A 22,009-nucleotide genomic window follows, 5' to 3' on the forward strand; every position below is an offset into this window, starting at 1 on the left:
AATTGTAATATAATTGTGCCATGACTCACTGCAGAACTGATATCACAGGGCATTTTGATGATATTTCAGTACACATATGGAAAGGCTTTTTTTCCTTGCTGTTATCCTGCATCTTAAATTTAATATTTGGCTTTACACTTTCCTCTTTTTTTAATCTAACCTACTATTCATTACAGATAATAATTCCTATTTAAAAATAGCAGATGTATTTCCCAAATGCAATACATATTACTTTTTTAGTGTTAATTAATTCACTTTTTCAAGTCTTTGTAACTTATTTTACTTTATTCATTTTCTGATACTTTATTCCGTTTTTGCCTTCAGGTTCTTTCCAATACATGTGAGCAATCATACTTTTCTTGTAAGATCTTGGCCCTTTTTCTTACATTTATTGAAGTTCTACTCGGATGGTTTGCTCACGTGCAACGTTTAACAGTAACTTTTCAAAATAGTGTAGCTCAACTTTTTCCTTTTGGTAAAAGATCATTGTATCTCTCTTTAGGCTGCCTTCATGGAAAGCATGTAATGTTTCCATTTTGCGGTTTTTGAAGTTTTATATAGGTTACCTTTTTCTCAAAACTTCTGATTTGTTTATCTTGTTAAAATTAATTTGCACATTAAAGTTGACCCTTTTTTGGTGGCAGTCAGCATTTTCTTCTTCACATCTATGCCCTTCACCCACCAAGAAAACACAAAATACTGTAATGGAGAATATCAATAAAAACTGACATTCTTTAAAGAACACAATAGCTTCCATTCTGTAGAGTTGTTATCAGAAACTGATGACAGAAAGGTTTTCAGATTGTCCAAAACACTAAACACCTTTCCTTGAAAGGACTCTAGACATCTGACCTCTTCTTTTTCTTCCAGCTTCCCATTCTGTGTTTCCCCTTTTATTATTCTTAAGAAAAATCTCAGGAGAACCTAATGAATTATTCCTTTTCACATTGTTTTCTCCCATGAGATAGAATGGGCCTACATGCAAACTTCTCTTCTTGCACTGTTGAATTTTTCTTAATACAGCACAGTTATGACTTTAACACAATGTTAGAAATATGAATGCTCAGTCTAAGAAAAATGTGTGTGTGTGCACACGCATGTGTGTTTGCACTTCTGACAGAATCCCAGATGAACCATAAATTTCAGAGAAATATTCTTCAATCTTTTCCTCAAATCACATTAAACAACTCTTAAAAGTAATTAAAAAAAAAAAAAAAGTTAGACTATAAACTAGAGGACTTAAATTTAAAGAAAGTGAAAATTAATAGTCAAAACCAAATAGTGTCCTGGTTCTGGCTGGTCATATTAAATTTTTGCAGTAGCCAGGAAGGAGCATGTCTAGGACCCAGACAGTATTCTACTACCTCACATCATTTTTTGAGAATGGGAGAAGGAGTCCCTTCCACATGAGTAGCATGGCAAAGGGAGCAGTCAGCTGTGGAGGCAGGTGAGCAATCATGTATGAGTAGTTCACTTCTTTTCTTCTTGCATAACCTGTCATTAGTATTGTTGCTGTTACTGTTTGTTTTCTTATTTCATTGTTATTTCCAGTAGATTATTCTCACCTCAACCCATGATGTTTCCCTCTTGTTCCTCCAGTTCTCCCCAGCCTGCCACATGACAAGGGGGGGGGGTGATCTAACTCCACATGGTTTGGCAAGTCTCAGCAGGAACATTACATTAGGGAATACCATTCCTAAACCTTGACAAAAAGATATTCAAAGTTCACATACATTTCTTTATTCTCAAATATCCTAAAAGAGGGAATGCCTGCTTGCAGTCAATGCACTGACTCTGTGATTTACTGTGGCAAGCTCTGCATGCTCTTGTTTTATTCCTGAGGTTTTCCCTCCTCCCTGAAGTGTTGCCATGGGCCATCTTATTGCTTATGTGAGGTCCTATGACATGAAGGGAGCCCCAGAACCTTCTTCCCTTTGAAGTGATGCTCCTAACCTCGTCCTTCTTGGATGTAACTCATAGTCCAACAATGAACAAATAAAATGCCATAAGCAAAAAGCTGGCAGTCTTGTTCAATACAAAATCTGGATCCTATTCAGTTTATTTTGAGCTTTAATTAGTAAATTGAAGTCCAGAAATTTTGGTGTGTGATCTTCTATGTGGTATTTTGTGTGTTACAAACACAACATATATATATATATATATATATATATATATATCAATCAAATTGTATATCTATAACTTGATTGCATATGAAGTTCATTTTAAAAGCCTAGTTGCAGGCTTTCCTTGTACATTATGCTTATGACACCTCTTAAACACATTACATCTCTCAGATATTTTCTACTAATTTTTCTGATGGGGTGGTTGGATTTGATTAACAGTGACTCATCAAAGTCAGCATGTTTCTATTTTTATCTATATTGAATTACCCTTTATCTGTTACACAGTTTTTCTTTTAAGTAAGATGCATATTATATTTTCTTTTGTATTTCATGAGTTGAATGCCAGTTTTGTTTTCTTTTCTACTTCACTTGTTATGATCTGATTGTTGAGAGATGCCTCTGCCTGAATTAATTTGAAAATGAGACCATATGTCAAAATCAGTAGTATGGATTTTATTTAGCAGTAAATGTGAGGCACATAGGTAGAAATAGGAAACAGCAGGGAGGAAGTGAAGGAGGGAGAGATCAATAAGAAAATAATCACCACACTGTGCATCCAAAGACCTCCCATTGGTCCTTCTTCACCCTGGTCTTCTCAGTATTGGGAGTCCCAGAGTCATTCTGGAGGTGACACTTTTCTGTAGTCCAATTTGTGGGTATCCATGAGTGTTCACAGATGTTCCCATTACTGAGGGTGGTATGTATAAAGCAGCTGTTTCATTTCCCACAGTTTGCCATAGTGGGAATTCTTGTCTGGATGCATTAACCAGGATGTTAACCAAACTTCAGCTCCTCTAGGCCTGGAATAAGCCTCTTCGTGTTGAAAATTCCTGTCTTCTGTGCTTATTTCAACTTCATGCTGCTGTGGCCTTGACAATGTTTGAGGCAATTGTGGTCTTTTAAGTCTCGTACATCTCCCTGTGGCACAAACAGTGTCTTCCTGGGACCTTTTTTTCATTTCACAGGCTATCCATGAGGATGATGTGTTTGTAGAAAAGTCAGACAAAATATAAAAAAGGCAGGATAATGACACAATTATACAGTGCACCATAGGTATCCCAACAATTAAGAATGAAATTCCAGTTGCAATCATCAACCCAATTTTCATTATAGCCCTTGTCCCCACCCCACAGGTCACAAGGATTAGAATATGGACATCGGCCAGGAAGCTAGCCTTGATTTTGGAGTGATTGGAAATGCTCTGATATTTGATCGGTGATTTCTTTCTTTTTGGCTTGGGCTTCTTGAAATGTTGATGTTGCATGGGGAATGGTAATGCAACACTGTGTTTCAGTAAGAGTTAACATTCTACATGTTCCTTTAATAATAACATATCTAATGCCAACTGATTTTGTAAAGCCATTTTTGACACTCTTGGTCTTGCAAGTTCAGCTCTAGGAGCGGATGCTTGGCTCAATTACCTGGGGGCATGTACCTGCCATGTAATATTTCCCAAGTTCCATTCGTGTTGTATGAGAACTATAGAAAGTCTAAAAAATAAAAGTCCCAAAACTATATTTTTTCCCTACTGTACAATAATCACATCTATTACTGATCAATTCCCATCTTTTTTCAGGAGAACATGTTTTCTGCTGTGTCTTTCCTGATAATGAATAATGAAAGATGGAATTTGGGTAAATGGATGAGAGTATTATCCTGCACCTTAGACCAGTGTGCTCAGTTAGGAACATCCCAAAGCTAATCCAGGGGGTGCAGGATAGCTGCACATCCAGGTGTCTATCAAGTACATTTGGGGTTTGAATTCAGGAGTAACTTCTACTCCTTTTTGTTTTAGGCACCAGAACTTTTATCATGCTTTTTTTTTTTTTTTTGGCTCTTGCCCATTTTCCCTGTATTTCAAAATTAGTGGAAAGCTGTTTTATATTTTGTGTTACAAAATGACTTCTAAAATTCTTAAGCATCTTTTTTTCACTCCTATAGTATCTTTCTTCCTTAAACTTTTCTTTCAGTTCAAATTCATTGTTTTCTCTGTTTTTTTCTATATATCTGTATAAAGATGCAGGTTATGTCTGTGTTCAATATTGGTGTTACTAGCAAATTCATTTTGTGCTATTAATTTCTGATTAGGTCATCAAAAAATTGCAGTTCAATTTTTTGTATGGTTATAGACCTCACTTCTGCTCTATACATCCATCAACTGGGTGAAAAACAGTATCATTTCTGAATAATTTTATTACTAGTTACATATTTATTTCTCCACCTTTTCCAGGTCATTTTGCAGTAGTTTTTGCTATCCTAGCAGACTTAATGCTTTTCACAGCTTTCAGAAGAATTATGTGAAAGGGTTTTATAGCACACAGAAAGAATACTGAGCTTTTCAGGTTATTATTTTAGAAAAGAAGTCTTGAAAGAGCAACCTGACTACACTACAGCTAGCAGTAAAGGTCATTCCTTCTTAAGAGCATGAGAAAGATGCTTTGTTAATAATGGCCTCCTGTGGCTCACAGTCCTGACTTTCCAATCATTGCTGTAGTACATTAAATAGGAGGGCTATATCACCAGCAATAAAAATGCTTTGATATCCAGGAGTCAGTTTCATTGAACAGAGAGGCACAATTGCTTAAATACGAAGGAAAAAAAAAAAAAAAAGACAAATCATGTCTGGCCCACCCTCACAAGCAGCCCAGAAGGAAAAATTAGGAGAGGTAGGATATAATTACCTGTTGGGAATCTGGCTTAACTGGCATTTATATATTTTCAAAAAGAATAATACTTTTTAAAAATACTGCAGAATTGTACAAGAGCATTTACTTAGTACTGACATAGGAAGAAAATTTCTACCCACCTAAAAAATAATTGGTACCATTACTTGCAAAAGTGAACATGAAGCAAATTGTTTGTCTAGACCAAGTCTGATCATTTTGTGAATTCTGACTGGATAACAACAGAAGAGGATATATCTGTCATGATTTTTCAAATTATGATATTTAAGATTTCTCTGAATCAAACTGGCCAGTGATCTATCTACTCATATACCTGACACCATGTATCCATTCATATCTAAATTTAATCAGATCTTCTTTAGCTCAGACTGATTCATCTTTCACCTGTTCATTTTTTCACCTTCATGTGTGTTCTTCCTTCTCTTTCATTTTTGTACTGTTCTTACATTACTATCTTTATAATCTAGGGCTGCCTTTGTAAAGGATTCATTCAGAACTTTTCCTGTCTGGGTATATACAAGAGCCTTTGTATCCATAGCAGAATGTTTTCATTGATCTGTTCAAAAGGAGAGATAAAGTAATCTAAAGGTTTTCCTAATTTAGTGTGATTTAGGAAAGAAATCTATTAATGATGTTCATCTGATTCTCCTTTCATGTATGCCTGGCTTAAAACTACAACCAGAAGTAGGGAAGTTGAAACAGTGCTTCTAAATAATATCTATTTTGGTTTGGTATAAAAAAATTTTCCTTGAGTAAGGAGAATTCAGGTGAGTTTATAGAATATTATTGAATCTGCATTCTTTATTATACTTTTATGGATAAAAAGAGATAGAAGTGATTGGATTTTTTGACACTAACTCAAAAGCTAAGTATGTTTTGGGTTTGCTGATGAACATTATTTTATAGCACTTTCAAAGGGAAATATAGTAATGTTTTCAAATTATAAGCATTTGCTATGGTTACTTAATTAAGTCTTGAAGAGAAAAAATATATTTTTTTTACATAGAAAATAAATTTCAGAGCACCTTATTAAAATCACAGTCTTATCACTCTCATGTGAAGTATGTTGTCTGGCTTTAAAGCATATTTATGTGTCCATTTTTTTAAGCATTTTATTTCAAATAGTTCTGTTATTTAAGTGGGAGGAGGCTATGTCTTCTTTTCTAGAATATGTGCTACTTCTAGGTAAAAATCTGTCTTTACAGACCTGTTTGTGCTAATGACAAGTAGAATGGAATTGCCATACTCTAGCAAAGTAAAATAGCAAGGCCATCCGACTTTTGTCTACAAGATACTTAAAATTTTGTGCAGTAGTTTGGCAAATGCCATGAATTCTGTGAAGTTCCTACTATTGTAAGCTATAATTAATGAAAGATGACGGAAATCCTATTTGCCTTCACATTTTTATCATGATATACATAACTGTAATATCAGATGAGAAATTCATTCATGAAAAAGACTTTGAAGTTTAACCTGTGATTATTGAACAATTAACATGTCAAAAGGAAGGCAGGGGAGAAAAAGCTGCCTTTTCTCCCACCCCTCTGTATTAATAGAGACCTTATTTCTGACATGGATTCTATGATTAGTTGGCAACAGCTAATCATAGAGTTATAACTGGAGTAAAATATAATTGAAACCAAGGGTTAGCTAGAGAAAAAGAGCTTTTGTACATTTCAGTTTTCCAAAGACTATACTGTATATAAGAAAAATATCATATTATGGTACTTCAGTAATACAGTTTTATATGGTGACAGTAGCATAGAATCTTCCTAATGAGTAGTGCTGTTTCATTGTTTAAAATAAAAGCAAAGAACAAGGGTGAAAAAAGAAAATATAGTGTATATTCCTTCATGTTTCGTAAAGGACTTGCACTTATAAAAAATTTTTGGGCCCATTACAGAAAACAGTATTAGAAAAGCAAAAATTAATTACAGGACACAAGGGTTTACTAAGAAGTAAAATTATTTTGTTACATCTTGTAGAAACTTGAAGTGTGCTAACAAAGAGTTAGCTATTGTTTCAGCAGTAAAAAAGTGCTTATTGTGACTGGCAGAGCAGTGGTAAAATTGAAGTAATGGATGTCTCAGAGAAGAGGGAACCTGTTAATTTAAAGGGAGCACAGTAATGTGGTCATGACTCAGTGTGATGGTGTCATTTGCATATAAATTTTTATATAAGTGTTTCATTTAACTGGAGTTTGTGGCCTTATTTTTAAACTGCAATTGAAAGTACTTGCGTTCAGGTTTTTTTTAAGAACTATTGTAATGCATGGGAAACATGTCTGCCTCTATTAGGTACTTTGTTTTTAAATAAATACACAGTTTAGCTGCAACAAGATATAGTAAATGTTTTATGTATAGCAAAAATGAGCGTTTAATAATAGCAAAGTGTATCAGCAATATTTATTTGTTAATAGCATCCAGAAAATGTTTGTTATGACTATTCACAATCCCTTTTGAAATGTGGAAATTCCAACCTCATTTTATGACTTGAACACAGATGAGTTGTAACAGAAAGACATGTAACAGAAAGAAGAAACAGATATATCTTATTGATAATAATGTATAGAAAGGAATAATATTTTGCTAGTTCAGCATTATGCTATTGCCTTTGTGTATGAAAACCATCAAAATATGTGATACCTGTGGGCTTATCATAACATCTTGGCTTCATATCCATAAAAGAATGGAAATCCTACTTGATACAGCTCTAGAAAATATGTTTGTTAGTGCCACGGTATGCTGTAAATTTTTTTTTTTTACTGAAAAATTTTTGAACAGTCTAATTTTTCTTGTTTTATACCAGGATGTTCTTCCAATGTCTTACAGGATGATACAATGATATTAAAAATATCAGAGTTCATTTCAGTATAAACGGAAAACAAAACAAACAAAGAAAACGAACTCCAAAGCAAAACCCAAAGAATTTTTCCTGAAGAAATAGTTTCTGTGTTTACTGTAAAAGGTAGCTGCCAATGACCTTGAAGTGTCTTTTGTTTCATTGATATCAGGGAATCAATCCTGCCAGTAAAGATTTCTTGTGATAAAGAATTAGACTGATGGACATGGATTGTTGTATTAGTGGTTTGAGCAAAGGCAGTGTGTGTGATGCTTAGATAACCAAGATTAGTATTAGATGTAAATTGTCTCAGCTTTCATTATTTTATTAGTGTAAATTCAGCATCTGTTTGTAGTACTCCAGTTCATACTGAGTGCTTAGTTCAAGTGACTGGAATTTTTTGTTTATTTAAAAGGTTCTAAGAAGAATATTTCAGAATTATTGAGTGTGCCAATCTTGGCTAAACCCTTATTAAGTGAAGCTGCTGTGCTGGCATTCAAACTGCCAATACTTTAATCTTATAAGAAAAGAGAAAAAGGTGGCAAGGAATGGATGTCATTCACTTTATTGTATGTAATCAGGTGTGTAGTTGAAAAAAAAAATTGTTTAGTGTATCAGTTATATCCAGAATCTTTCTAAGCATGTATGTGCCCATTTCTTACATGATGTTCTGGATAATAAACTGACACAAGTGGGATTGTATTAATAACCCAATTAATGTGTGACGGGCCTTCTTTTCTTTCTACTGTTGTCTTTAGATAAAACATTAATGCTGAATTTAAAATTAGAGATCAACTTTAGAAAAACTATGTGAGTTAAAATATGCTTTTTTTCCCCTAGTATGCTAAGAATGGACCAAAATGAATAATTTTGATTCTTAAATAATTTTAAGGTACTAGGTTTACTTGTTTTTCCCTGCCACCTCCCCTGATAGATCCTCTTCAGCTGCCACATAGTAGGGGATTCTCAACCAATATATTTCTTTTTTGGTTTAGGTAGTTTTGTCTGCAAGATATTTGAAAGTTGTTTAAAAATATATTTTTGTTATTTGTTTATTGGTTTATCACATGTACATAAAGGAGTTTGTGACAACCTGAAATTTATCCCACAGGGCTTTTGTGGATTACATAAACCTTGAAGACATTCTACCTACTAGTCTGTCTCACTCCTGGATAATTCATAAATACATGAGATTGACTAGATAATAATTAGATGAAAAACTGAGTAATACAAAAATTTAAGGGTTATTTGTTTTCTTTCTTTTGTAGATTCTCTTGAGTTTGTAAAGAAACATCTGGAGAAATTTGTTTCTATGAAATAAAATGTTTGTTTTTTTTTTTTTTTCAAGATGAGTGTAGTTCAGGAACCAAGAATTATTTATTTGCAATATAAGAAAAGGGATTTGGACTGATTCAACTAAAACTGAAATCCAGTGTTTTATGTAATAACAAGATTAAAAACTCTAATAAACTTTATAAATTTGAAACTAAATAGTTTGTAGTATACGTATTAGAAAACAGATTAAATCTTAGCAAAGTCTAATTATGTACTGTGATATTTTTAGAATCAGAAAAATTTAGGGAATATTCAATGATGACTTTGCACTCTTTCTACAAATAAAATGTGTAGGAAAAGTAGAAATGGGGATGTGCTTGCTAAAAGTTCATTCCACAAATCTAACTCTAAACTGAGTCACATTACAGGGTAAATTACATTAGTGCTTCTGCTTCCCTGGGCCCTTCTAATACTTAGATACACTTTGAAATATGATCCAAGTGAACTGTATAGTGCAAAGCTAGTTTCTCTTTGCAGAACTAGCTTGGGGTGTAATAATAACTACATCTACAATTAAAGCTGACTTTAAAAAAATTGAACAGTTTGGTGGAATGATAATAAACTGTGGTAATTGGAAAATTATAATAAATTCATCTCATTGGTTAAGAGCTTAACTGGAAAAATATGTGAGAAATTAATGTCAAATAGATTTATCTGATTAATCTGATTATATAACAATTTGGTTTGTTAAAAAGGAGTAAAATTAAATGGTATATGAGTCATTCTGAAGATCTCTCTGTAACATGAAGCAATAAAAAAGACAGCTGTATCAGAGCATGCTGAATTTTCCATTTAAAATATACTGCATCTACTCAGTTGGAGATTTTGAATGTCTAAATAAATTAGCAGTCCTTATTGCTGGTTCATCACAAGATAGCATAAAATTACAGAGTTCTTGGGGAAGTAAAAGGTTAGTGATGTTTTATGGCTAGCCTCAAGAGCTCTAGTACTTTGGCAAATCTCTCACTTATGTCTAGTGTCTGCCATAAACAAGAAAAAAATTCCAAATTCTCTTTACATATCTACATATCAAATGAATCATTATTCTCACTGGTGATCTAACACTGAGGTATTTTATTTTGCTTTTCTGTGTCATCCCTCTTCAGATTCTTAATAAGCTTGAACATTGTTGGATTTCAAAACTGCAAAACCAATTTTTAATCCACTGGCATTTTTTGAAAAGTACAAAGCAGTTGCATGTTTTGTGCAGAATAATGGATATTACCATTTAATAGATGTTACTATTTCCTCATGAAGTGAAATTGCAGTCCTTACTGTATCCCAGAGAATAAAGGGAAAATCATACATATCTATTTTAATTATTTAAACAGGTACAGTGTTCTTAGATTAATTTACAGTCAGAGAAATAATCTTTTTCTCATATTTGCTGAATACAGCCAAATCCTGCTAAATTCATCTACTGGCCTGGGCTCATGCATTACAAAGTCTTATTTCAGGAAGCAAGAATAGAGGGTGACCTCTGCATTAAGCATTTGTAATACAAGCTTAGGAATGCATGAAGACTTTCTCAGCATGGGAGATATAGTTAGATGTTCTGAATTAATCACCAAATGTTCCCCACTTTACCCAGTCATCAGTAGAGAAAGGCTAGTAAAGCTATTTTGAAGTATTAAGATACAGCCTTTGTAAAATTCAGTCACTATTTGCTTTTTTCTTTCTGTTCTCCCCAGTGTCAAGAAAAGAGGAACCAATGAAATGCTTGGAATGTCTAATTGTAGCTAGGAAGTTTGTTTTCATGGTCAGCAGAGAAGTGGGTGGCAGCTAAAACAGTGAGCAGTGACAGATCCACTGAACCATCCCATAAAAGGATTTTGCTACTCTGAGCTTTCTCAAATGACTGTAAAAGAAGCTTAGGAAGATTAATTTCCTTTGACTAAAACTAGTCTGCATTAATGGTCACGAATTGGTGTCTGGTGTTATATTCTTGAGAACAGTGTCAAGATTTTGTCACTTACTACTGCATACACTGTACTAGTGCTTATGTTAGACTGTACACCTTCCTTCTTTAAGCTTTGGCATAATTTGCAATTTTCTGTCAGGCTTATTCTTCAGCCAGTGGACTTACACTAGATTCATGATTTGTTCTTATTGCAGCTGTAAAATTTGAGACTGAGAAGGTATGCAAAATTTGTGCTTATGAAATGTAGTTTTTATTTTCCCTCCTAATCTAGAGGGAAAACTTAAAAAAAACTTGCACTTCTGCCAAATGCAATTTTTTTCAGTGTTCTTTGTGGAATATAGTTTCTTTGTTACAGTCAGAAGTAAAATGCAGAGTTGCATTGCTTTGCCAATTTGAACAGAGAAACTGATTACTTGGAAAATAGGAGTTGTAACATTGACATTAGTACAAAAAGAATGAGCTGAGTTTTTCTGGCAAATGAACCATACATTAATGAGTATTTTTAAAAATGTTTTCAGTTAACCCGCAAAAGGTTACCTACTCTTTGTGTCCTTGTAATAAAGGAAGTTAGAAATACTAAAAAATATGTAAAATATGAGCAAGAATGTGACATGAGCATTACTGGTACTTCCATGAGTTGACTGAAATAAAATGCAGAAAGCTTGGAGGGTTGTAGAGGAAATAAAGAGGAACATGTATACTGGTTGTGTTTTACAAGCAAACAACAACTGTTCTGAAAATATCTGTTTGGTTTCAGTTATTGATACAGTGTTCCCCTAGGAAATACAAATTTAAACTCTTAGCTTCATATTTTCTACCTGATAGTGTCAGAGACAGATGACGTGGGGTTTTTTGCCTTTTTCCATTAAAAAAATAAATTCAAGATTTTCCTTTAAAAATAAGGGAAATGCCCCCCACCCCTCAGAGTGTGTTATCATTATAATTTAACTATTACTGATAACCATCAATAAAAAAAAAAACAAACTATATTTTTTTTCCTTTGTTGTGGGTTTGTTAAAGGCTGCAAATAGAAATAAAGGTAATATGAAAACAATGAATTCATAATATTTGGTGTTCAATGATTCAATTTATTAAGGGCACAATAAACTATTTCTTTTTCTGTTTGAGGATAATGTAAGTAAGAATTCACATCTTCAGTTCACATAGACTATGTACTTTTCTTTATTTTTAAAAAATTATACAAAGCCAAAAACCCCAAAAAGCTATTTAGGAAAGCAATTTATGGGCAAAAAATAAGCTGGGGAAAAAAAAAAAAAAAAGAAAAACAAAAATTGGATAAACCAGCTCCTAGCTTCTATGATGATGAACAAATTCAAGCAGTCTGTTTCATTATATGTTCTCCTATGGGGTGAAATCTAGGAACAGTCTTCCTAGAGCTGTTAATGAAGAAATGCTGGAAAATGGTCATAATTTTTTTCATATGCAAAGTGTTAGCATATGAAAGCAGGTTATAAAGCCCAAAGAAATAATTGTTGATTAAAAACCAAAAATCACCTTTAGTTTCTGTTTTACAAACAGTAAAAGAGGAAAAGATTCACTATTAAATTGAAGTATTTTTTTATTATTTTTATTAATTATTTGTTACATATATCACAATTTGTAAAATGTCAGGTTCTTCAGGAGAACAGATTTGCAGTGGAATCATTGTTAAGGTAATTGTTCAATTCTATCTTTTCATGTATGACAAAAATAATTAGAGTTTCTCAATGTAATTTTAGAAGTACCTTAGCATTTCTCTTTGAGCAGTAGGAGAACAAAAATTGAGCTTGTAGTAATTTTTTTTTTTTACTGTCATCAAATATATTTTCCAAAATGTAAAAAAAACCCCCACTTTTCTGTATTTGTTGCTGTGGATTTTTGAAGGCTCTGTTTCAAAGATGTTTGTGTGTCAGTATAGATAATACAGGTTTTCTTAAATTACTCAGCTTGTGAGTTAGTCAATAAAACACTAAATACTTGTCAACATGCAGGGTCAAGTACCTCTGTTTGTAATTCACCATCCCTTTTCAAATGCTGCTTACAACATTAAGTTCACTTTGTATTGAGTGCTTTGCTTTAATTAACAAAACAAACATTGAACTCAGTATAAAAATAAGCTAGGGACATTAGTTGTAAAAAACCCCAAATCAAACAACCAAACAAAACTCACCACTACCAACAAAACATACTATCCATAAAATTCTGAGTGTCATCGTGTGTGAATTCCATTGAAATGCTCATATAAAATAACCAAAAGTGTGTTTCATCCATGGTTTCCATGAAAAAGAAGGGAGAAACTATTCAGAGGCACATATTTACTTTGAAAACAGCGATGGTACCTAAAGATATCATATGCCACAATTAATCAGTTAAAGAGCTGAAATAGGTAGGTATGCTTCAAAGCAGTATCTAGTAATTTAGCATAAGGAATGTTAAAGTAAACTGGTCTCCAGACTGCATTGTAGCAGCTGAATATTTATACACTCCATCCTATGCCCTATTTTGTTCACAAATATATTTGGCAGAGATTAGGGAAAAAATTCCCAATGGCAATAACAATACCCATTTTCCAGATAAAATGTAAGTACCTGTAGTGTGGCTCTTTTGAATAGCTGTCCTTTCATCTTCCCCTAATAATGCTGTTGAAGTAGAATGCTTTGAAAACATGTGTTCAGCTAGTAAGGGGGAAAAAGTAAATTGATCTTCTGCTTCATATATTTTAGAAAGAGATAAAGATCAAAACATCGAAGAAGGAAGTTTTTTGAAGTTTGTCAGGTGGGTTATTCTGAGGGAAAATGACATTGGTTTGCATTATCCGATAGAAATGAAGTCTAAAAGAGGGTGCCTTTTTTGATCTTTTCAGTGGCAACATGTAATGGTGTATTGAAGATCTGGTAGAAATATTTTGTGTGTAACCAAAGTGCTAATATAGAAACGTATAGTTATCTTGAGAAAGTCAACTTATTGATAGTATTATCAGATAGGTTTATTTTTAGGTGAGTTGTTTTCTTCTCCCAAGGAACAAGTAGTAGACTTGTTGGAAGCACAGAATTGTGCAATGTGAAATTTAGCTGTCCAGACGTCTTTGGGTTAAGAAATACAGTGAAACATATGTTTTGTGAATAATATTTTGAGTATATTTAAAGAAATAAAACTGAAATTTAAAAGGAATTTCAAAGAGATTTCAGTTTTCATGTTTTAATTTTAGTCTACAAAAAGACTCAAGATGTTATAGTGAATATCATCATGAATGAAATGTGTGCATAAAAGCATTGCGATTGTGTTCTCTCAATAAAAACAAAAACTGGAAAGTGAGAACTGAAAATAAATAAATCCCAAAAAGTTGGGAAAGTTATAGGTGAGATTATGGAAGAATGCAAGAATAGTCATAGTGACCCAGAGGTTAATGTAGCCCAGTATTTTGTAATTTTTAAGATCCAAAGGACGGAATGTAAGAATAAGGCAGCACATGGTAATATTTTCTATGAAAGTTCTTTTACTGTGCAATTTACAGTGACTGAGGTATTGTAGCTGAAGTTTTTTGGTTTTGCAAGCTTTTGATAAAGTCTTCATGGATTTAAGGACTTTATAGAGAAGGTTACAAAGTTTGTGAAGAAACAAGGAAGAACTGGATGGGGATATAAAGCTGAGGACAACCTTGGCTACAGAGATCATGAGATGTCAGAGTCAAGGAGTCTAAGAGGGAACAGCAGGGCAAAAGGCAATATAAACATGGACTTCAGAGAGGAGACTTCAGCCTGTTCAAGGATGTGCTTGGAAGAACTCTATCAGAGATCATGCTGAAAATAAAAGGGGTATAATATGGTTGGTTTTCAAGGATGACCTCCTCTATGCTAAAGAACAGGCCTTCACAATGAACAGTAAATCAAAAGCAACAAGGAGCTCTTGACATAACTCAAATGAAAAAAAAAGGTGTAAGGAATGACAGGTGACCCAGGAAGAACCTGGAGACGCTATTTGAATATGCAGATAAGGAAAGATGAAGCCATCCCAGAATTGGATCTAGTCCAGCGTTACGAAGGTCCACAGTTTCAGGACTATATCAGCAGCAAAAGAAAAGGGAAAATATGGACCTTATGCTGAGTTGGCATGGGACCCAGTGCCAAAAGAAGTAGAAGATGATGATGTACCTCTTTTGCCTCTTTTGCCTTGGTCTTGATCACAAATATTTGCTTCTAGGAATCCAGATCCCTGAAATCAGTTTACAGCAGTAGTGCTTCTGTAATATATCAGTGAATCTAATGAGAGGAACTGAAGAAAAACAAGGATTTTTTTTTTTTTTTTGGTCATGTCTGTTCATTACAAAGGATGACAACACTTCCACAGGATGTCATTTAACTTGTAGATTTAGTTTTTCTCTCTAGTCGGATGAAATTCTCAACAGCTTTTCTTCTGCAAATAACTGTCATAGCTAAGTAAACATATTGCTTCTGCTGAGTTTAACTAGTTGTTAAAATAAAATTTGTATTTTCTTTTACAGTCACAATATATGTAGCAAGGTTAAACAACTCTACCATTCACAAGTATATAATGTTTGAATTTCAGATTACTGTCAGATATGCTGATTTAATATTTGTGATGTGTGATGTCTGATATTTGCATCACAGCTTTGTTGCCCAGATGATGAGCGTAATTACTGTAGAGATGTGGGTTTAATTATGATAACCTTGTTTTTAATCTTTCCTGGTAGGATTTTGGAGATGATGGGTCCTTGTACATCACTAAGGTTACCACAACTCATATGGGAAATTACACCTGCTATGCTAATGGGTATGATAAGCTCTACCAAACTCATATTCTCCAAGTGACTGGTAAGGAAAAATGTTCTAATTATCAAGTCATAAGAAACTTGAACTTTTTTAAGCAGATATATTGTTTCTGTTCTACTTTTTTTTGTACTGTGTTACATCTTAATAGAAAAAGGTACATTTCTTCATTGCTCGCCTTCAAGTAACTTTAAAAGTCATGAAACACAAAAAATTTAAATTTATTGCTTCCACAGAATAATAACTATTAAAAAGTGTAATGATAGTCCAGAGGACTTGCTTTGCACCTGTGATGTTGTGCAGAACAGTAAGTAGTTTATATACATATGCACACAAATAAAATAGGTTTTAGTATTAATTTAGTAACTTGGGTAACATGCTCGGAAAATTAAAGGAGTAAGATTCTTGTGTTAAGAATATTTTGTTGAATATAAGATTAATAGAATGCACTTCCCTGAAGATTTTGTAATTGATGTAGGCTTCTAAATTCACAATTATGTTATTGAAATCTAACCATGATTTTAATAGATTAACTTGAGGCACCTGGATTTGATAACTTGATCTTTACATTTGCCTACATTTGTTCAAATTCCATTCATTGACTTCTGTACTTGGACAAAACTTAACTGCTTTGCTACTGGTACCCTGAAGACAGGCCTTTGCCTTCTCTCGAGCTGGTGTATCCCCTCCTATTCTTATATGCAATTTATTTCCTAAAGTATTTTAAAGATTACTTTTCCACTGATGAAGCATCTGCTTTATCATTATTGAGATTTAATGTCTTTTTTTTTTCCTAGGAGTGCTTTCATGTTATTTCAATTCATATTTATCTTTGACTCTTAAGAATCCCTTTCTGCTGTAAACTACCAATGTTTGTCATGACATGTTGTTGTTTAATCCTATCCAGAATCATGGTTGACCTCAATCTTCTCCAAATTTACTTTGCATTAAGAGGCTCTATTTCTCTCCTGAGGCATACTCTAGCCCTAGTTTCCTGGCCACTGCTGTTACCATCATTCTTTGTTTTGTTGGCTCTTAATCAGTTTCATAAACCCTTATCAGGCTGACTTTTTTTAACCTCCGAGAATCATGAAATATTTTCTTTTATTCTTATCTTTCATGTATATACATATGAAATACAGCTTCCAAGATTATTTGGACTTTTAGTATGATTTGTTTTTCTTAGCCTTGTCCCCATTTTCTGTTCTTAATATATTCACATTTTAAATTCATTTGACACTTAGTACTTGTTTGCAGTTTTATAAACATTTTGTCTCTCCTGTTATGTTTCTCCAGAAAGCTGGCTTGTAATATTTCTCTATCCATACATTTCAACTTTTTTTCCCCAGTTTCTTCCCCTCCTGAACCACAAAAAATTGTTCATTGAGTGTTGTTCCTGAGCTAATGGGGACATGGCATCAGCATCTCGTCCTCCAAATTTTTCTTCTGGGATTATTTTCTGTCATTTAAAAAGCCAGGTATCAACTACTGGCTAAACTAGTGAGAAATGCAGTTTATTAATGTTTTAGATCCTAAAGACATAGCAGAATTATTGGCAAGCTGAACATATTAGTGGGTTCTTGACCAACATTCTCCTCTGTTTCATGGGGTTTGGTTTACCTTAAATTATTAACAGAATGATATTCTAATCAACATATTTCAGACCAATCCCAATGTGTAAATAATCCCCCAGAGGTGTGTAGCAAGAGTTAAAAAACTAGGATTCATGTTTGGCTCAGTTCAGTGCATAATGAGGCAAAACTCTGCTCAAGTTGAAGAAGGTTTTCTGCAAGACTTGAAAATCAAGAAACATAATTTGAGAGAGGTGAAGGAGGACAAGTGTAGGTTTTTGTGGTGATAATGTGTCTGTCAGGAAATTGGTTTTTCATCTCAAAACCACTGTAAACCTCAGATAGCTGCTATTCCAAAAGCTGGCACTGGAGTGATACCTTCCTAAATGATTTTGCATGTTGATATTTTGGGGAGCAAGAAACAGGAAAAGGAGACCTTTCGAGCAATAGGATTATTTGCTGTGCATGTTGTGGATAAATTGAGTTAAATCCACTGAGATTAAAGGTCAAATGAACAGCTCTTCCACAGTTTGGATCTGTACTTCTAAGGAATAATCTTCTTAAGCACAGGCATGACGGTCAGTACTTGTAGCTGTGATAATGACTAATTAATATAATGATACTTGTATTAACTGGAGAGTCAGTCAAAAGGTTAATGGGATAATGAGACTATGTTGAGCACAAAGATTTAATGTGCAGGTTCAATGAAAACATAGTAATTAGATTTTTAAGTTCTTTCTTGGTTTTCGTTTATGTACAGCTACATATTTTTAGAAAAAAAATAATATATTTTAGGCTAGTATGCAATTATTATATATATAAATCTCATTTACTTTTAAGATTAAAATATAAGATATTTTTCATTTTGAATTATCTGGCACAGTAGTAAAGAATAATGAGCTTCCTTTGGAGTCTTAAAAATACATTAATGAGCACTGTAAAAGACTTGATTTATAGTGAAATAATAAGTCTACTCTTATATAATATGGTAAAGTAAATATTGTGACCAACCCCATAAATTGATATTTTAAGCCTTTTCATATAAACTTAAAAAAAAAAAATAAAAACTGAAATAATGCTCAAGAGGTTTTATAGCAAGTGCTAGAGCTACTGAATAGTTATGTATCCACCATATTTGGAACCAACAGTCTCAGATTGCTTTTTGAATTGAGAGATGAGGGATATAGAATTCACTCAATTATGTGTTATACTTTAATCTGCTAAATACAAACATGCAGTGTCTCCCCTCCCTTTTTAACCTCTGTCATGATCTCTCCCTTTTAAATTAAGCTTTTTTGGGTTAAGATGCTAGAACATATGTCTTTGAAAGTCAGTGTGAACAGTCACATTAATTGTGCACTTAAAATTTCATTTCTGGTGATATTTATTTATTATTTCTTGGTAAGTTACACCAAAAAAAAATCCAAACAAAACCCAACAAAATAGACCAAAAAAAAAAAAAAAGATACCTTATTCAAATGAACCCCAAAGACTTTACATTGAACCTGTCACATCAAATTAACTTCTTAGACTGAGCCCACAACTACACTTATATCTCAGTTGTGTACAGCATGCCGTAGTGGCATGGTTCTTTCTTAATGGAATATTACAAATAGTCTTCAGAGTAATAGGAAATAAAAATGATAATGCAAAAGAAAGGTTGAAAAACATTTCTAGTTGTATAGATAACCTATCAGAAACAGAGTTGCTGAGGAAAGAGGAAAATGGCAGCAAATAGAGGAAAGACCTGGCAAGAAGTAAACCCTACTGTCCTTTGAGAACTTCTGTTGCTGGAAAAACAGTGCTAAAATGAACAGGATCTACTGTAGAAATAAGGGATGGTAAAAGAAAACTCAGACATATTTTCACCTGAGCAGGTTGTCTCCTCCCTTTCACATCTCCTAATAATCTTTAAGTAGTTAATTTAGCAATAATAACATTTTGTCATGCAGGGTGAGATTTTATTTGTTGGTTTAGGAAGATTGCAGTTTTAGTTGTAATATTTTCTAAAACTTTTTTAGCAATAATATTGCATCAGAAATATTGCATGCCTTTTGTCCAAATAAAACTAATAGATTCCTCTTTCTTGGCAATGAAAATTCTTTGAAATGGAACTGTTGAAAAAATTCTCTTTACATGTGCTCAGTAGAAGTCTGTCAAGGTGAGGTAGTTAAATACCCATAAGGTTTTATATGCAATTAAAATATTTCACTGACACAAAAAGAGACATGAAATATCCTGGCATATGTAGTCAAAATACAACTAATTGCAATGCCTTGCTATTGGTCTTAAAAGTTGTTTCTGTTGCTGAGATGCTTGAGAGTGTTCAGTGATGGCAGCCCAGTCTCTAAGGAAGTGGAGACCCTTGCTTTTCCAGAGACAGGGTGGAAGAATAAACTATTTGGCTTTGGTGCAGTGGGAAATCTACAACATGAGGCAGGCTACCTAAAGGACCTTGTGTCAAGAGGTGCTGAACAGGCGGACATGAAAATTGGACTTTAGTAAGTCAGGCAGAGTGAGACTGGGAACTGAGGTGCCAGAAAATGTTCAGACTACTGAATGTGCAGTCAAGCAGGGCCCACTGAAGAACACAGTGGGGAAGGCAAGCTCTCAGTATGGAGCAGACAGATGCTATGCAATAGGGGATAGAAGTTAGAAGAAATGGAGGGGAAATAGGAGTGGGAATGTCAGGCTTGAGATAAAAAATTAAGATCCACTTCCATGAAAGCAAAGTCCTTTCCAGAAAATCAATAGAAACCTTAAATCTCTGATATTTATGTGCTCTTCCTCTTGCTGGTAGTCTAAGAAACTAAAAGCCATATTATATAATTTTTAACCTTCTTCCATGTTACTATATTACATTTTTGCAATTTGCATATTGGAATTATTTCGAGAAGACTATCCTCTCTAGCTGGATTTAAAATATCACTGAAGCCTACTGATTTTTGCATCCTGTCTGAGATATAAGGAAGATTTGTGTATTTCTTGCAATGTAGAAATGTAAGACATTTCTATGATCTAATGGGACAGCATGCTGAGACATCTCTTGTAAATCGTTGAATAGGATTTGAAAATATTTAATCTCATGCCAAAATAGACACAGATAATTTTTGATCTTGTTATCTTCTTTCATTATCAACTGATACTTCATCCTCTTCCTAGCTGTGTTTTGTGACAACCTAAGTATTCCACGTTTTTAGAGCTGCATTAAACAAAATTTTGGCGAATAGGAAATACACTTTCTTAATTTTATTACAATTAATGTTTTTTTTATTCTTGAAACAACCTAATGCAAGTTGTCTCTATAAAAAGTTATAGAGATATAGAGATAAGTATATAGTGACTATAGATAAATATTTATCTTAAAAATTTGCATAGCAGAATTTTTAAATCTTGCTTAACCATTGATTAGCTGTAGGAATATGTCCACTGTGATGTCATAGGTCCTCTCTCTGACACTATTGGTATATGTAGAAGATTTTAATTGGTAAGCAAATACTGCAGCAAGTTTTAAACCCTTGGAAAAGTGACGTCAACAATTCTTATATTTTGTTAATAAAGAAAATCATAAGACTAGTCTTATACATAGGATCACAGAATCTGCTGAGTTGGAAGGGACCCATCAGGATCATTGAGTCCAACTCCTGGCCCTACACAGGACAGTCCAAGTTGCACCATGAGCCTGAGAGCATTGTCCAAACACTTAATGAACACTGACAGGCTGGTGCTTTGACCACTTCCCTGGGAGCCTGTTCCAGTGCTGAGCCAACTTCTGGGTGAAGATATTTTTCCTGATATCCATCTTAAACCTTCCCTGACACAGTTTTCATGCTCCTCATTCAGGTTCTGTCACTGGTCACCACAAAGAGATTAGTACCTGTCCCTCCTCTTCCCTTCACGAGGAAGCTGTAACTGCAATGAGGTCTCCTCTCAGTCTCCTCCAGGCTGAACAGACCAAGTGCCCTCAGCCACTGGTCATATGGCTTCCCCTCAAAATCCTTCATGATCCTTGTGGCTCTGCTTTGGACATTCTCTAACAGCTCAATGTCCTTTGTATATTATGGTGCCCAAAACTGCACACAGGACTTGAGGTGAAGCTGCCTCAGAGCAGAGCAAGACAATCCCTCCCTTGCCCAGCTGGTGATGCTGTGCTTGATGCTCCCCAGGGCATCCTAGGTTGGCCCTCCAGGACACTGCTGACTTCTGTCATCAGCCAGATCCCTTTCCACCACACTGCTCTCCAGCACCTCATTCCCCAGTTTGAACGACCAACCAGGGCTGCCCCATGCCGGGTGCAGAGTCTGGCATTTTCCTTTGTTAAACTTCATACAGTTGGTGATTTACCATCTATAATTTGTTGAGGTCTCTCTGCAGGACCTCTCTGTCCTTGAGGGAGTCAACAGCTTCTCCCAGTTTGGTGTTATCAGCAAAGTTAGTATTCCTTCAAGTCCTGTGCTGTGTCCAAGTCTTTAATGAAGATGTTGAAGAGAACTGGGCTGAGGATTGAGCCCTGTGGAATCCCACTAATGACTGGATCCCAGCCAAATGTTACTCCATGCACTGTAACTCTCTGTTCCTGACCCTTGAGCTGGTTGTTCGTCCATCACATGGCATGGTTATGCATCTGTGTGAACATTTTGTCCAGAAGGATGCGTGTCTTGTTTAACATCTTAATTAATAATCTGAATAATGGCACAGAGTTCTACCTTCAAAAGTTTTGTAGATGGCACTAAACTGAGAGGAATGG

At 34.2% G+C, this 22,009-nt stretch overlaps 1 protein-coding gene across 4 annotated transcripts in view; it reads left to right on the forward strand.

Moving 5' to 3' along the window:
* The window catches only part of FSTL5 (follistatin like 5), a 365,217-nt gene that overhangs the window by 282,160 nt on the left and 61,048 nt on the right, over positions 1 to 22,009 (forward strand). For all 4 annotated transcript variants that reach the window (XM_077782912.1, XM_077782913.1, XM_021536555.3 and 1 more), the window contains one exon: positions 15,616 to 15,736. In XM_077782912.1, coding sequence (XP_077639038.1) covers positions 15,616 to 15,736 — 121 coding nt within the window. The remainder of the gene's footprint in view (positions 1 to 15,615; positions 15,737 to 22,009) is intronic.

Source organism: Lonchura striata, chromosome 4, assembly GCF_046129695.1.
Source record: "Lonchura striata isolate bLonStr1 chromosome 4, bLonStr1.mat, whole genome shotgun sequence".
NCBI classification, from domain to species: domain Eukaryota; kingdom Metazoa; phylum Chordata; class Aves; order Passeriformes; family Estrildidae; genus Lonchura; species Lonchura striata.